This window comes from Seriola aureovittata, chromosome 1, assembly GCF_021018895.1.
Source record: "Seriola aureovittata isolate HTS-2021-v1 ecotype China chromosome 1, ASM2101889v1, whole genome shotgun sequence".
Classification (NCBI taxonomy): Eukaryota; Metazoa; Chordata; class Actinopteri; order Carangiformes; family Carangidae; genus Seriola; species Seriola aureovittata.
Window position 1 is genome coordinate 33,438,413 of NC_079364.1, and position 17,375 is coordinate 33,455,787.

The following is a 17,375-nucleotide window of genomic DNA, read 5'->3' on the forward strand; positions in this document are numbered from 1 at the left end:
ATGTAAAATTTCGAGAGAAAAAAAACATAATTTTTAGGAATATTACTAGCAACCAACCAAATGGGTGAAAGGACAGTTAGTGGCAGCCTGTGCTGCTTCTGGGTGAATTTTCTCACATACCATTGACATACCTTGGTAAAATATTTGGGTAATTTCTGAGATGTTTTTCCATCTTCCATCATCTATACATATCTTTTTTTGTTTAAATTCATGATTATTTTCCAGCATATGTTATATGTCGTGTGTATACTGCCTTACATAGGTGGAGAGGGCTAGCAACATGTAGGTAGCAGAAGTCCTAGAGTAGCTAATTAGCTTGGCAAGGCAACAAAAAGGAAATATCCACTTTTTTTTTACAGTACTGAACATCGACCATACAACATTCACTAGTCTTACATGAACAGTAGAATATCATTAGTAGAACGGTAATCTTAACCTGCTCCAACTCCTTAGAGAGATGGGGAGAGGGACGCCCCACCTGTGATGATATTCAGCATTACAACAGAACCACATCACTAAACTGTGATTCTTACAAGAGGCCACTATAAAATCTAAGACTGAGATCTACCAAACCTAATCTTGCATAAATTGGTGGCATTTCACCCATAGGTGGTGCTACATCAATCTGATCAATTTAAATAACTCAGTGGTCATGTGTCTTGTTCACTTGATCAAACAGTAATATTCAAACCCGGACAGAGAGAGCTCAAACTTAAACTGGAGGCCTCCAGCTGATGGTAGTTCAGGCTCTGTGAGTTTGAGTGACGTCAGTGACCCTGTGGTCTCTCACCTCGGGGGGCACGGTTCAGGGTTACAGATGCGGAACATTACTGGAGGCCTGCTGGATGAATCACACAGCGAGTCCTCCACCTCATCACCTTGCTTCCTGTTAACACACCTCACAACTGCTGTCTGCTTCCCTGGGCAGAGTACAGAGACAAGAACCAGTTGGACATGATGGGACAATACTGCTCGTATGGACAAAAGAGTCCAGAGCAGCTTAACTCCCAACAGCCATTTCAGAAACCTCACCGGCAGCACACGTAGCTGAGCAGGCAGTGAAGCTCCTGTAGTCCCAGCTGTACAGTTCATCCATCTGGATGTAGGAGGCCCCGTGATCCTGAAGGCCTGAAGAGATGCCCGAAACTTGGGTACATGGCTCCTGGTTGCAGGGCCTCTCCAGGTGGGGTCTGTCCTTGTCACACTCCTCTTCTGGAAGGTCCACCTCCGTCTTGGTGAATGAAAGCATCACCCGGCACTTCACCTCCCGAGTTTGCCTGCCAGGCCCACAGGTGGTGCTGCAGGGTGACCAGGGCCCAGGTACGAATCTGAACACAGTTGAAGGGAGCATTTAGAGAGACTGTGTTTGGATTTAAACCAGCACATTTTTGTTCATTATTTGTTTTGTATCTGGTAGCCAAACTGCACCTGTAATCAGTTGGTTAAAAGATGTACAGTAAGATAACAAGAGATGGAAAAGAACATACACATCCAATTCACTTTAAATGGTTTGTCACACTAAACTGGACTCCAGTCAAGCTGAGGAGAGTGCACATTTAAAATAACCAGGGCCACATGAAATATTATAAGATGTATTAATTTACTGTGATAAACTATCATTTGCCATCCATCCATAGTGTACTGCTTATCAGTGTCTGGGTGTCAGGGGCAGCAGCCTATGCAGGACTACCCTGACATTCCTCTCCCCTGCCACTTCCTCCAGCTCCATCCCTCCTACTGGAGGGACGTAATATGACGTAATATGAAGTGGGCGTAACTGTAAGTGTTGCAGGCTGCAGAGGGATTCCTTCAAAACAAATGCTTCATCTGCCAGACTTCCGGGCTACCTTTAGCCATAAACCCCATCCCTTCATGGTCATCATCCACTGAACACGTACAACAAGAAGCACAACTGAATAAAGTTTCCCTGTGAACATGAGAGCTAACCAAAAAAATCTAACCACAACCATTAGCCCATGGTAGCATTGGTGTGATATGATCCACAGCAATGTTGACAGTTAGCAAGCTAGTGATAACGACATTTGCTAAACCCATTCATCATAAGGGTTACAGCAAGTTAGCTAACATTATCATGTCTACTGTAGCCATCACTAATGAAAACAGACATGTAACATGAAGAACCATCAAGTTACTCACACATGTAGGAGAAGAAAACCCAGTTCTGAGTCAAGCTAGATATTTTAGCAACTCATAGGTTTTCTCCTCTCAGACTGGCCGCGTGAAAGACACTGACAGAGCCAGCAAAAACTTTATGGATCTTCTGACGGTCCACTGGCTGGCCTCAGCCAAAGGAAGTGAACTAATCTATTTATTAATGTTTATTTATTCTTAACTTTTTGTTGTTATTATTATTATCAACAATGAGCAAATGGACACATGGATTTCCCCTAGGGGATGAATAAACTATCTATCTATCTATCTATCTATCTATCTATCTATCTATCTATCTATCTATCTATCTATCTATAAAGACAAGTACAACAAATGCTGAGGGGAATCAGCTGAAGCTGAGGTGGATGTCATTAGTTTTGCAGGTATTTGGTCAGTATCACCAGTTATTGCAATTTATCCTGAGGGTAACATGAATGTCTGAACCAAGTTTCATCCCAATCTATCCAGTAGATGTTGAGATAACTGAAAACTTATCCAGCTACTGGTGCAATAGGAAAAGTAATTGACATTAATCCTCTGGGGATCATGAATATCTCTACCATATGTCATATTTCAGGGCAATCCATCCTATAGTTGGCAAAACATTTCACTCAGAACCAAAAACATCAACCTCATCGTGGCAATAGAGGGAAAGCCAAGGGATCACCAGTGTTGATGACAGTCATCCTCAGTGAACCGTGAATATCTGTACAAAATTTTGTGGAAATTCACAAAATTGGGGATGAGATATTCTAGTGTTTGATCAACTGATTGATCTACCATAGCTAGAGACATGGCAAGGCTCTGTGGAGGTAACGCTGTGGGAAGTTTTGTTATCTAGAAATATAATAACACTAATCCTAGTTTAAGTAATGTTAGGACTCTAGTACATCCAAGGTTCTGGAGACCAAATCTCTTTGTTCTACAGACAATAAAACTCACTTCCCCACAGTTCCTCACTGTTCACACCTGGGGACGACCCTTCCCCAGAGACCTCACTGACCAGTCAGTGTTGATCAGGGTGTGACATGTGACCCCCCAGGGTGTCACCAAACAAAACCAGATCTCTCCTCTCTTCTCCCCTCTTCTCTTTTTGGCTTTCTCAGGAGAGCAGCTCCTCTCTCCTCTCGGCTCTTTAAGGAGCAACAAGGCCCCAGCCCAGGTCAGCCCTGCTACCTGGAACAAAAGCTCTCTTGCCGGCCTGCTCACAGCAGACTGCAACACTCTTCTCCTCAACAGCAGTGACCTGCTTAGAATCAGCAGCTACAACACAAGGTCAGCCAGCTGATTTTCCAAGCAACAGGAGCAACAGCAGAGTTAGCATGGAACAGCTAACTCTGTGAGAAGAACAAAGGAGAATACAGCGGAAGCCACACAGCCAGACAGGACTTTACTCCACCAGGAAGCCTCCCAACTCATTGGACTTTACAACAACACTGGAAAGGACCTTTTTCTTTTTGTTCCAAGGACTGAGTAACGTTAACTGACTGGGCCTAACCTCACCTAGCACACGTAAGCAGCAGAAGTCTTAACCTTTGTTCATGTACATGTTGGTTAATGTTTTGTTGTTATGTTTGATTAGGTTGTGGTTAGTCACACAGTTAATTGGGTACTTCTATGTTCACACACATACCTGGAGTCAATCTCAGTTCTAGAGCCTGCATGCAGCTAATCTTCCTCTAACCCGGTACCTTTAGACTATATGTCCCCACAGACACAACCCCATACACCACACATGCACACATACACCTGTATATACTAGATTAGACATTGTGTTTTACTCTGTTCTATTGTAAAAAAGAAAATGTTTTTAAGTATAACTACTGGTGTGTTTAATGTTGCACAAGGCTGAATATTGCCATCCTCTACTCAGTAGAATTCCAATCCTTCTAATATTAATATTTTCTTAACGTATGATAGCCAATGAATTGATAGACAACCGAAGCTCCAACATATGGTGCCCCGTGTCTACAGACCCAGCATTTATGGTGTCCTGTTCGTGAGGCAGAGCTCAGACCCAACAGTAATTAGATCTTGTTTTAAGACTTTTGTGGCACCTGGACATCTGGACTTGTTTGAAAAAATGTTTTTTTTTTTTCTTAAAGTATATTTTTTGGGCTTTTTTATGCCTTTATTCGATAGCACACAGTAGAGAGACTGGGGGACAGCAGAGAGAGGGGGAATGACATGCAGTAAAGGGCCATCCGATGCGGGATTCGAACCGAGGCCGACTGCTGCGAGGACTGTAGGACTGTAGCCTCTACACATGGGGCGCCTGCTTAGACCACTACGCCACACAACGCCCCTGAAGAATTGTTTTTAAGTGAAAATCACTGACAGTCAAATTCCAAACCAACCAAATCTTCTTTCAAGCAAGAGAAAGCTCGTTCTTAAACATTTTTTACTTATATTTTTAAATAATACATTATAATTGACATTATTTAGAAAATCTGAGTTGTATATACATAGAAACATGTTGAGGGAGCATTGAACCGTGTATGTGTCTAAATGTACGTGTGCATGTACTCACGTGGGGTCCTCTGTAGCAGTATGGTGTTCCTCCAGTTTATGGGCTTGTTTTAACCAGGGCACCTTGGCTTCCACTGGCAGAGATTCTAACAGAGAGACAAAAAAGGAGTTTCACAACCATTCATCCGAGGGGGTCAGTATTCAATATTGCCAATTCAGGCCCTGATCCCACCGGCAATTCAGGCCGAGATACATCAAGCACCTTAAAGTAAGAAAATAAATAAAGAACATATTAACAATGAACAATACATCATTTAACAAAACAAATATTACAACCAACAGCCTATCTATCAAAGACCATAACCAGGTTCTGTCACTGTTCTGTTCATATCTTATAACCGTTAACGTAGGGCACGGTACTTGTCACAAATTATTTTGGGAAAAAAACAACACATAGAAGACTGTGTGTTCTTACTTTTAAAAGCGGAAATGGTGTCGTCAGCAGTTGATCATGTGTTTTAAGAAAGTGGCCAGAGTGATACAAATGGATTTTGGTTCTGTTGAGACTCATCATTCAAGAGACAAGATGTTTCTTTGCTCCACTGGACAAAGGAACTCACACTCCACAGTTCCTCACTGTTCACACCTGGGGACGACCCTTCCCCCCACAGGGGACAGCCTTACTGGACAGCCCGTGTGGGTCAGCGTGTGACATGTGACCCCCAAGGGTGTCACCAAACAAAACCAGATCTCTTGACTCTCTTCTCTTCTTGTCTAAGTCGTCTAGCTCCTGCTCTCTCCTTTCGGCTCTTCAAAGGGCAACAAGGCCCCAGCCCAGGTCAGCCTTGCTACCTGAGAAACCAGCTGTCTTGCCGGCCTGCTCACAGCAGCCTGCACACGCTCTTCTCCTCATCAGCAGTGACCTGCTTCGGATTAACTCAGAGTGAACCAAATTCTCTTCAGAATCAGCAGCTACGTCACAAGGCCATCTGATTTTCCAAGCAACCGGAGTCATAGCAGAGTTAGCGTGGAACAGCTAACTCTGTGAGGAGAACAAAGGAGATAACAGCAAAGCAACACAGCCAGACAGGACTTTACTCCACCAGGAAGCCTCCCAACTCACTGGACTTTAAACAACACTGGAAAGGACCTCTTTGTTTGTTCCAAGGACTGGGTAACGTTAACTGACTGGGCCTAACCTTTCCCAGCACAGCATAGCTAAGCAGCAGAAGTCTTAACTTTGTTAATGTACATGTTGATTGATGCCTTGATGTTGTAATGTTTGCTTAGGTTGTGGTCAGTCATACAGTTAATCGAGTACTCGTATGTTCACACACATAGCAGTATGTCTCAGTTCTAGAACCTGCATGAAGCTAACCTCCCCCTCTAACCTGGTACCTTTAGATTACATGAGCTTGGCTAACAAAGAAACTCACACCTTCCCTAACAGACACACACACATACTCCTACACACACACACCAGGTGGTCTCAGTGGCCATTTTGAGTAGTTTCTTTGTTTACCGCCATCTTGTGTAGTCTTCTTTGTTCAGGTCATGTGGTCACAGTGATCACTTTGAATCGGCCATCTTGCCTTTGTTTGTGTCCCCACAGACACACACACACATACCCCTGCACACACACACACACACACCTGTATATACTAGATTAGACATTGTGTTTTACTCTGCTCCATTGTAAATAAATGCCTTTAAGTATAACTACTGGTGTGTTTAATGTTGCACAAGCGTGAATATTGCCAACCTCTACTTGGTAGAATTCCAATCCTTCAACTGTAACTTACTGTTGATTTGGTAATTTGGTTATAGTTAGTAAACTCTAATTGTTAATCAGAGTTCCAGATTAATGGTAATAAATTGAGACTGAAACCATATTGGCTATTTTGCCTATTAGTTTAGGCTGGTGCCCCGAGGACTTTAATTAATTTTAAAGGTATTTGATATTAATATTTTTAATATTCATATTTTCTTAATTTATGATAGCCAATAAATTGATAGACAACCAAAATCCAACATATTTGGTGTCCAGCTCATGAGGTAGAGCTCAGACCCAACAGGTTCAGACTGGCAGAAAGTTTGTTTCAAAACTCTATGTGTTTAAAATGGAAATCCACAAGTGTAGAATTGAGATCCACAAATGCTTTTTTGCCTTACAAATACAAAATTGATTCAAAATCTGTTTAAAATATTCAAAAATACTCTCAAATGTGACATATTGGTCCTTTAAGCTATTTGTTGATAGTGATAAGAAAGTGTGTCAAATTTGCATTTACAAAGCCACAATTTCAATGTCAGTGTTGTCCCTTTCTTCTTTTTGTGAAAGTAGAATAAAAGCTAGTTCTGTGTCTCATTAATGTTTATAGTAAAGTATAGTGTGTGAGAAAGAGAGTGCACACACTTGGATCACAGCAAACAGAGTTTGGCTTGAATCTTATACAGTGAGCATTATTATTAAGGAAAAGAGCCATAATTAAGTTAATACAGTAAAGCATGTGAATGCTTTGAGCTTCTTTGTGAGAGAATTAATTAAAGAATCGAGCAACTTAATGAGTTTAGGTTGCAAGACAGATCATAAATGGAAGCCATATGATGGAAGCTGATGCAAATGAAACCTGTTGTTTTTAAAGTGAGGATGGTGACTGTCGTCATTAAGGATAGCACACACACAACCACAGCTAATAATCAAAGCAAGACTGGCAAAACGCTCTGATTCACAACTGCAGTGCGGTTCGTTCTCCTTAGAGTACACAATATATTAACACATTTTATATGTTATTTGTAGTGTAGATGATACATATGTTAACAGGCTTCTATTTCAAATTGATCTTGCGATGCCAAGTTACTTTATTGGAGTATTGGAAAAATTCAACTGCCATAAACCATATACCACATACTGATATTGATATTGATAAAAGTGCATGAGTATGGTGAAATAGTGAGGTGAACAAACTTTCATTGTATCAACTGTATATTTATACCTTATGTGCTGTATTTTACCCCCTGATCCTAATAAATTAATTCCTTTATTCAATAGGAGAATATCACAAAAGAGAACCTATGAAATATCTGTGAGCTTTTAACATCCATTATGGCTTACAATATACACACAGCTCTCCATGGGTTATTAGTGTCGTACCTCTGGGCTTGTGGCAGGCAACAGGGACTAGACAGTCTTCTTTAACGTGAGGTTTGACTGATGCTTCACAGCCTCCGATGTGCTGCCCACGGTGGTCGATGCACAGAACCACGCGGTAACGCAGGCCGCGACCACATGTCACTGTGCACTGCAATGGGGTGGAAACACACACAGTTTACATCCAGTATTATACACTTTACAAGCTCGATTTGGGTTGCAACCATTATCATTATTGATGAATCAGTGTTCTCAATCTTGACTGAGCAATTCTTGTTGAACTGGACTTACAACTAAATCCACTTTGTGTTTTCTGCTTTCCTCTCCTGATAATCCTATTGTCCCTGTGGGGGGTCCCAATCAGCTTTTTTTTTTTTTTCAGTTAAATTGTTAAATTAATGATGTTCAGGATATAAAATAAAATGGAATCCAAAACCAGATGTTTGTTATTTCTGTTTGATAATTGACAAGTGATCAGTCAGGTTTTTAAATAGATGATATTGGAACAATAGAAAAATAAAAGTAAAATAGATTAGTTCAGATGAGCTCACTAGAGTAGATGTTATTAACTGATACTTACTAACCTGAGACCATTCCATTGCCACCCACTGGGGGCAGGCGAAGGCGTTGCAAATCTGTCGGGTGACAGGTCGAGGGGAGTGGGTGCACTTCCACTCCTCCACCTGGGAGAACTGTCCGTGGGTGTCCTCCTCTACACACAGCATGCTGCGATCCTGCCAGCCACCACCACAGGACACAGAGCAGCGGGTCCAGGGACCCTGCTCCCAGCTGCACACAAAGAGTGGGGACCAAGCTCACTTCACATACTCTCAGGTCATTGAATGATGCACATAATATTTTTTGATAACAGTACAGACATCCATCTTCATAATGTGTCCTGCTCTTTTTCTTAAACACCACATACTCTGAGCACTTTATTAGGAACACCTAATCATGAAATTAACCAGTCAGCCAATCATGTGGCAGCAGCGCATAAAATCACACAGATACAGGTCAGGAGAAAGAGGAAAGATGGGATCTCAGTGACTGTTGGTGTCAGACGCTAGTCTGAGTGTTTCTTAAACTGCTGATCTCCTGGATTTTCACACACAACAGTCCCTACAGTCCTCCTAGAAAATAAATCAGATCAACATTATATTTGGTTAGTCTCATCTTAAGACCTTTGCAATGCTAAATTGCAAAGCTTTGGACTTTTCATTGAACAGTCTGCCTGTGGTGGCATGGCAAGTTTTGATGATTCGCCATGAAAAAAAACTTGTTTCACCTAGATGTATGAATATTGTTAGGCATATGTAACACATGGAGATCTACAAAAAAGCCCCATGGAACCATATCCTAAACCCAACCGGAAGCCATTTTGAATTCAGTGTACAATTTTGGTGCATTTTTCCCCATTTCCAGGTGTCATACTTTAATGAGCTCCTCCTAGAGAATTGATAGGAACAACATCATATTTGGTCAGTCTAATATTAATGCTCTCATAATGCTAAATTGTAAAGCTTTTGAGTTTTCCTTTGGAGAACCTGCCCATTGTGAACTTTGATGATCCACCTTTTTAGAGGAAGTTGCTCTATTAGTATCGTCAAAACTGCCCTAAACTTTATATGTTTGATAAGAATTCCTGCCTGAACACATCTAAATGCCAGTTTTAATCATAGCGGGACAGGGAATATCATGTTTTACACTTTGATGTACTCCTATCAGGTTGATAGGAGGAACCTTTAAAAGGGAGTTTAAAACTCAGGAAGAGTTATGATTCATTTAAGATACATAGATACATTTAACATAAACATTTCCTTGCTTTGTGGATTGAAATAGTAGTTGCTGTATATGAATATCATTTTTACTTTGTGGATATTCTAGAAGCAAATGTGTGAGGAACTTCAGTGTCGGTAGGTTTTAAGCAGATGTATTCATGTTTTCATCTTTGATTCATTTAATGTTCATGATAATGGATCAACATGCGGATTTAAGTGAAATCATCAGTGGGATGTCTCTCACTGAATGATTTTAAAATGCATGGTGGTTAAGATGGTGTCACACTGGTGACTTTGGTTAAGTTCAAATGAGGCCATTTCCTCAATTTTTAAGCTACTAAAACCATAAACCAAATAATAATGTGCTACTATACGATAGTGTTTACTATATATATAGTAACACTATCAGCTGACAAACCAGTTAGCAGCAGCAACACTATAGTTATTTGGCATATCAGCAGAGATTAAAATCAACAGGGCATTCTGGGGAAAAGCCTTGCACCTCCTGATTTACACACATCAGTGGACTCCCTCAGCATCTGTCCCACTCGCACCGTCTAGAACACGTGCAGGTAAACAGTATGTGCTGCAGCGTTACAGCACGGCACATCTAAAGGAAATGATGCTTATTATTGTTCTCTGCCTGTGACAGTGAGGCAGTCACATCCAATCACTCCCAACATGTCCACTGAGCCAGGAGCTGAGCTCACACAGCTGAAGACAACACAGCCAAAGACTTTCAGGAGGAAGAATTGAAAACATTCCTATACAGAGCTGGATGGCTCATCTCCCCATCGGGGAGTTGAAGTAAGACTGAGGAGGTCTGAGGCCTGATGATTGATGAGTAATGCTTCAGTTTGGCAGACACATGCTGTGGAACACAACAGAGTAACTGTGTACAAAATGAAAGGAAGACGAATTTTTCACCATGTGAAGGTAGTTGAACATTTTCAGAAGAGCAGGATCGGGCCTGTTGTTTTTTTTAACAGGCCAGACTATATTTGATTTTTTATTTCGTATTGTATTCATTGTTTTTTGGCTAATTAAGAACCGAAACAAGCAGCAAACAAAGAACTTTGATTTATCTATGAGCAGCTTCTTGAGGTGGAAACTAAACGGTTACAAATTCAATTTACTCACCGAGCAGCATCATGATTGTCTATTGAAGTCCATTTTCATTCATTTTCACTCATTTTATTTCTGCCAACTTCTGCGGAAAATATCAGGCTCCACTGTTCACCAGCTGGTTACTGACTGTGCCTGTCGGCTGTTTGTACAGGCGATTTATAAGACTAGGTGATGAGAGGATGAGACTGGGTGATGAGAGGGGGAGACTGGGTGATGAGAGGGGGAGACTGGGTGATGAGAGGATGAGACTGGGTGATGAGAGGATGAGACTGGGTGATGTGAGGGGGAGACTGGGTGATGAGAGGGGGAGACTGGGTGATGAGAGGATGAGACTGGGTGATGAGAGGATGAAACTGGGTGATGAGAGGATGAGACTGGGTGATGAGAGGATGAGACTGGGTGATGAGAGGATGAGACTGGGTGATGAGAGGATGAGACTGGGTGATGTGAGGGGGAGACTGGGTGATGAGAGGGGGAGACTGGGTGATGAGAGGATGAGACTGGGTGATGAGAGGATGAGACTGGGTGATGTGAGGGGGAGACTGGGTGATGAGAGGGGGAGACTGGGTGATGAGAGGATGAGACTGGGTGATGAGAGGATGAGACTGGGTGATGAGAGGATGAGACTGGGTGATGAGAGGATGAGACTGGGTGATGAGAGGATGAGACTGGGTGATGTGAGGGGGAGACTGGGTGATGAGAGGATGAGACTGGGTGATGAGAGGGGGAGACTGGGTGATGAGAGGATGAGACTGGGTGATGAGAGGGGGAGACTGGGTGATGAGGATGAGACTGGGTGATGAGAGGATGAGACTGGGTGATGAGAGGATGAGACTGGGTGATGAGAGGATGAGACTGGGTGATGTGAGGGGGAGACTGGGTGATGAGAGGGGGAGACTGGGTGATGAGAGGATGAGACTGGGTGATGAGAGGATGAGACTGGGTGATGTGAGGGGGAGACTGGGTGATGAGAGGATGAACTGGGTGATGATGAGAGGATGAGACTGGGTGATGAGAGGATGAGACTGGGTGATGTGAGGGGGAGACTGGGTGATGAGAGGGGGAGACTGGGTGATGAGAGGATGAGACTGGGTGATGAGAGGATGAGACTGGGTGATGAGAGGATGAGACTGGGTGATGAGAGGATGAGACTGGGTGATGAGAGGATGAGACTGGGTGATGAGAGGGGGAGACTGGGTGATGAGAGGATGAGACTGGGTGATGAGAGGATGAGACTGGGTGATGTGAGGGGGAGACTGGGTGATGAGAGGGGGAGACTGGGTGATGAGAGGATGAGACTGGGTGATGAGAGGGGGAGACTGGGTGATGAGAGGATGAGACTGGGTGATGAGAGGGGGAGACTGGGTGATGAGAGGATGAGACTGGGTGATGAGAGGATGAGACTGGGTGATGAGAGGGGGAGACTGGGTGATGAGAGGGGGAGACTGGGTGATGAGAGGATGAGACTGGGTGATGAGAGGGGGAGACTGGGTGATGAGAGGATGAGACTGGGTGATGAGAGGGGGAGACTGGGTGATGAGAGGATGAGACTGGGTGATGAGAGATGAGACTGGGTGATGAGAGGATGAGACTGGGTGATGAGAGGGGGAGACTGGGTGATGAGAGGATGAGACTGGGTGATGAGAGGGGGAGACTAGGTGATGAGAGGATGAGACTGGGTGATGAGAGGGGGAGACTAGGTGATGAGATGTATTGTAGTTTGACTTTGGATGTGTATGTTGGTGTCTGTTGTGCTCTGAGTTATTTTTCTGGAAGTTTTGTTGTTTGTTCATAATATAAATTGTATAATCAGGAAAAACCTTACAGTAACAACAAAACCAAAATAAAATGAAACTCTTTTGTCTGCAGGCTCGTCGGTTTTGCTACTCAGATGTATGATGTGAAACTTTGGAAAGCTGCCATGCCACTTCTTCATGTACATGAATTCCTCCAAAAAATCCTGTGTGGATTTACAGCAGCGCTCCGTCACAGGGAAGTTTAATCTCCTCTTATTTACATACTTCTTACTGTTACTTCTACATCAATAAGTTTATTCCAACCAATAGTCACAATCACAAATGTCTGAATGTTTTCTGCCCGCTCACTTCCTTTGTTAGATCCCAGCCAACACCACAAACCACAGACAGCAGTGAAGCACTGTTACTCACCGAGGCAGAGGTTGGAAGTGATCATATGGCATCACTTCTTTGAATCCATCACTACGGGAGACATACAAAAACTGTAAGTGTATGAGACTGTGATGTCAAGACAGCAGAGCATACAGTATATGATAAGTGTAAGCCCACTCAGACTGTTTCTGCTAATGAGTTTTTAATTGTTTGCTTTTTTTCTGGCAGGTATTCAAATTGTAATTATTTGACTTGAGTTCTACCTAATCACATCCAGCAGCAATGGCAACAAACCTGTGGCACAAAAAGGACTGAACCTCTGCTACAACACAATCGATACATGTTGAACTTTTCATTTAAGACTAAATGTATGTAATGTCAAATGTTTGCTGGTCACTCTGATGCTTATGTGCAGGCTTCTTAAATGCTTTATGGTTTACTGTATGTGCTGTATGACTGTTGCAACATCTGTTTAAATGTAAATCATCTGACTTACAGCTAATAAAGTAAAGAGCGGTGGAGTTTTTATGCCTGTGCGCTACATGCTGTAGTGTTGTGTTCTGTGTGTGTGTGTGTGTGTGTGTGTGCTGGTCTGCCCTGTGCTCTGCCCTTTTCTCCAGCAGGTGACACAGCACAGCTGTCCTTGTTCCCCAATCAGGAGCTGGAGCACAGAGGTGGAGTGAGGAGGCCCGGCCAGCACCAGAGTGGGCCATTACAAGCTGTGTGTCTGTTCTCCCTATGTCAGCTCCTCTGAGCTACGGTGTTGATTGAAACTGATACTGATACTCATCCTATTTTGCGGTTGCTGTTAATTTGGGTTATCTTGGTTTAGTGCAGTTTTAGTTTCCAAGTGTTCCACTGTCAATTTTTTTTCATTGTGAATAAAATCCCTTATTTTTTGCCAAATCTGTTTCCCTGTTTCTTTTTTTTTTGCCTGGTTAACTATTTCATTTCTTGTTACTTCCCTCAATCCCAGGACTCTCACAGGGAATGTAACAGTTTAGGCGACGACGATGGGAGCCCCCAAACTGTTAAGTTCCCTGTGGAGAAGGGCAGAGGGCAGAGTGCTTAGTATTTGCTACATACATAAGGAAAAATTATAACATCTGGCCATGAAAGTTTGTTCATGAACACTGTCTAGCAACCAGAACAAGAGAAAGCACTGAGTGAAGTGCAGCACTGCAAAACCTAGTCATTTCCAGAGTTAGCCTTTACTTTTTACTGTATGAATCATCAGAGGATGAACTGATTGATGTTAGGGGTTTTTCAGGGGGTTGTCCCACCTCTAGCACTGGGAACGGCAGACTCCAGCTCCCCAACATCCTAATTTACAGAGTGGATGGAGTGGTTAAATGTTGGTTTTTGTGACATCACTGACTAAAATAATTTATAATGATATATACCCCTCTTTGCAGGGGTCCATGTTGCACTCCTTGAGCTTGGGTGTGGGTTTTGTGTTCTCAGGGTAGCTGTTACAGTGGTGCTCAGGCAGGATCTGGTTGGATCGGATGTCTGTGCATTCTGCAGAGTTGAGCTGATAGCCTGGGGGAGGGAAATAGACACAGATATACAACAGCTGAGGATCAAAATAATCTAAACAACGTTGAATCATTATTCAAACATGCAGAGGCCTGTTTAGAGTTACTATGAGCTGACTGATGATCAGCTCACCTCCTCCACAGGTAACAGAGCAGGGGAAGAAGTCAGTCTCTCTCCACTGGTACCTGACTGGCTGGTAGAACAGAAACTGGACGACTGTGTCCTTAAGGCCTCCGTACTTCATCTGGACAACATGTACAGCATTATGTTAAATAGGTTAGGGTAGGGGAGAGGAGATTAGAGTGCAGAGGCAAGCAGAGGAAATTAGAACATAGGTGAGCTCAGTAACATAGAGGATCCCACAGTGAATAGATGGAGCTAAGAGGATGCTTGGGCACCTGCTGTCTGGCCCCCTAGAGAGAAAGTGCCCTTTTTAAAAATATATAAATATATTCTGAACTAAAAAGAACAGTCCCACCACACCACAGCAGCTTTGTTGTTTTATTGCCTCAATAGCTGGTTAGCCAGTGTAATATGTTAGCCAGCTAATGTTAGCCCACTCTCTCGCTCTCTGTGCAGGCTAATGGAAACAGTAACACAGTTTTGCTTGTCGGCTTCTAACTGAATAACCATCATCCTACTGGATTGTTGTAGGGTTTGCTCATAGACCTTCATCAGTGACCACCTACAGACAGCCCCTCCCTCTGCACAGCAGGTACATGGTTATGTGAAATGAACAGTTTGTCTACATCTTTGTCACCATCAGCTCATTTTCTATAGTTATCGTGTGTGTGTCCTGCCTGTGTGTCTGTGGACAGATTCTGTCGGCAATAGTGTCACAACCTGGAAGATACAGTCCCAAAACATCACAGGTGTGTAGTTGACATCAAAAAGGCCCGGTTCAAAGGTGGGTGTGGTCCTCACCACGTTGATGCGTGCTACTGGTGTGATCCCACTGCAGGATGGTTTGTAGTGTTGGTGGAGTTTTAAGTTTTCAGGTTGATACAAGAGGCAGAAGCTATTCGTCATTCTCCAGAGGCGGAGGCTCAGCTGACAGGCAGCTGCTGCAGTTAGGATAAACCTGAGACTCCAAACACATCTCTCTCTCTCTCTCCAATCAGTGATGATAACATTTTGTCTGCTGGCCTACTTTAGGATGGACTGAATCTCATAGGTCTTTGTTTATTTTAATTATTCATTTTATGAGCCTATTTAATTATTTGGAAAAATCACCTGCTGTGGATTTCCTGCACGTCCCTGATCAAGATGACAGGATTTTGAAAGAATTTTTTAAGTTTGTGTTGGAACCAGTACTGAGTCCCATTATCTACTCAGTCTGTCTTCTACAGGTTCACTGTTCTCTGGTGGTGATTACAAACCTCAAGAGGTTACAAGACAGAAATGACCTGAGAATCAATGTTAAGTCGTGGTCAACATCAGCCTGAAATGTCTGGTTGACAATTTTCAGTCTTTCACTAAGTTTTATAGCAAATGAAAGACTTTGAGCTTCTTCCCTCATAGGGGAGGAAGCTGCCTCAGATAGTCAGGTTTCTTTTGATGATGTAATTGACCTAGAAGTCATTCACCACAACCTCACAGCTCTGCAGGATTTAGGCTTATCAACCACTAGAGCTACTGAATATGCCTGATATGCACCAACCATGTTTACCACCAAATCAAGTGTACTTACATAAATTAAACATGTAACTTTTCCACATTAAAATGTCTAAAAACAACTACACTAATGTTCTGTGTTGTTGAGTTGTGTTCTTACATTATCCCAAATGTTTCCATCAATTCTCAAACCAGAGAAATCTGTGATTTTAACCATGGTAACAGTACGTGTCATTTGGTCGTCTGTGTCATAACCCAGCGAATGTTTCAGTGTTGTGGTTGTCTGGCTGAAGCCCATAATTGACTTACACTTTTTATACCTTGGTGGTTTTCAACTATATATTGGATCTTAAGTCATCAGAGAAAAAAAGCTGAGTAAATGTTAGACAGCTCAGCTCCCAGCTGCTGGAGAGGTCCTGTCCTGTGTCTGCTGAAGACCACCGGTGAATCACTGATTTTTAACTTTAACTTTTTAACTGAAATTCTATTCAGTGTTTTACTGGTTTTAACCCCCTGGTATGTTTGTTGTGAAGAGGAGGACACCTCTGTGGATTATTCAGCTCCAGGTCAAAACCTCCTGAACCACTGACACTGAAGGAATCCAAACCAGGAGAAACTGATGGTAATGGTGGTGAAGACAACAACTCCCATGATGCCACACTATTTCACAATGTCACCAGGTGCTGTCTTTTATTATTATTTTGTTTTAGAGACCCCTAGAGGCAGAAGTTACACACTGCGTGTTTGTGTCTGAGCAACAATAACTTTGATCAGAGGAAACTAAAGAGGAAAAGTTATGAGTATAACAGTTCCGGTCCAACACTGCAGCAGCATCAAGACTTACAGCTGTACATTTCTTCCCTCCAGCACACAAGACAGTACCAGAAACTGCTATTACATCAGTAAGTCTCAAATCCTGTTGGCAGCTGTTACATGATTGTCAGCTGTAAAGGTTGTGCACAGACAATATATGATCCGTCTCTGACGTGTTTCGGTTGTACCCACATATAGCCAATGTATAATCACCACTAGAGAATCGTGAAGCTGTCAAAGACAGACTCTGGATACTGGGAGTCAGTGCTTTTGGTCCAACATAAACTGGACAAATGTTTTTCCATCTACAAACCAGATCACACTGCAGGAAATCAAGGATTTAGACAACACTCCTCAAACTGTATCAATTACATCTAATTACCCATGTCAATACTAATACACACCTGCTGACAGTATAACAAACTGTAGAGGCCACTTCTGTTTTTAGAGTAAAAACTGTCAGATGGGAATAAAATACAATAACTGCATTAGTTAGGCTGAATGTTAGGACACAATGACATTGATTCCATGTTAAAGGATGAGGTTGGTGTTATTCTATTTTTGTCTTAGAGACTGTCCTCC

General features: G+C 42.6%; 1 protein-coding gene across 1 annotated transcript in view; it reads right to left on the reverse strand.

The window, feature by feature from the left end:
- Positions 1-4,698: 4,698 nt before the first annotated feature.
- The window catches only part of adamtsl3 (ADAMTS-like 3), a 189,594-nt gene continuing 176,917 nt past the window's right edge, over positions 4,699-17,375 (reverse strand). Inside the window, exons 10-15 of the mRNA XM_056381340.1 lie at positions 14,499-14,610; positions 14,231-14,369; positions 12,867-12,917; positions 8,377-8,581; positions 7,796-7,943; positions 4,699-4,787 (exon numbers count right to left, since the gene is read on the reverse strand). Coding sequence (XP_056237315.1) covers positions 4,699-4,787; positions 7,796-7,943; positions 8,377-8,581; positions 12,867-12,917; positions 14,231-14,369; positions 14,499-14,610 — 744 coding nt within the window. The remainder of the gene's footprint in view (positions 4,788-7,795; positions 7,944-8,376; positions 8,582-12,866; positions 12,918-14,230; positions 14,370-14,498; positions 14,611-17,375) is intronic.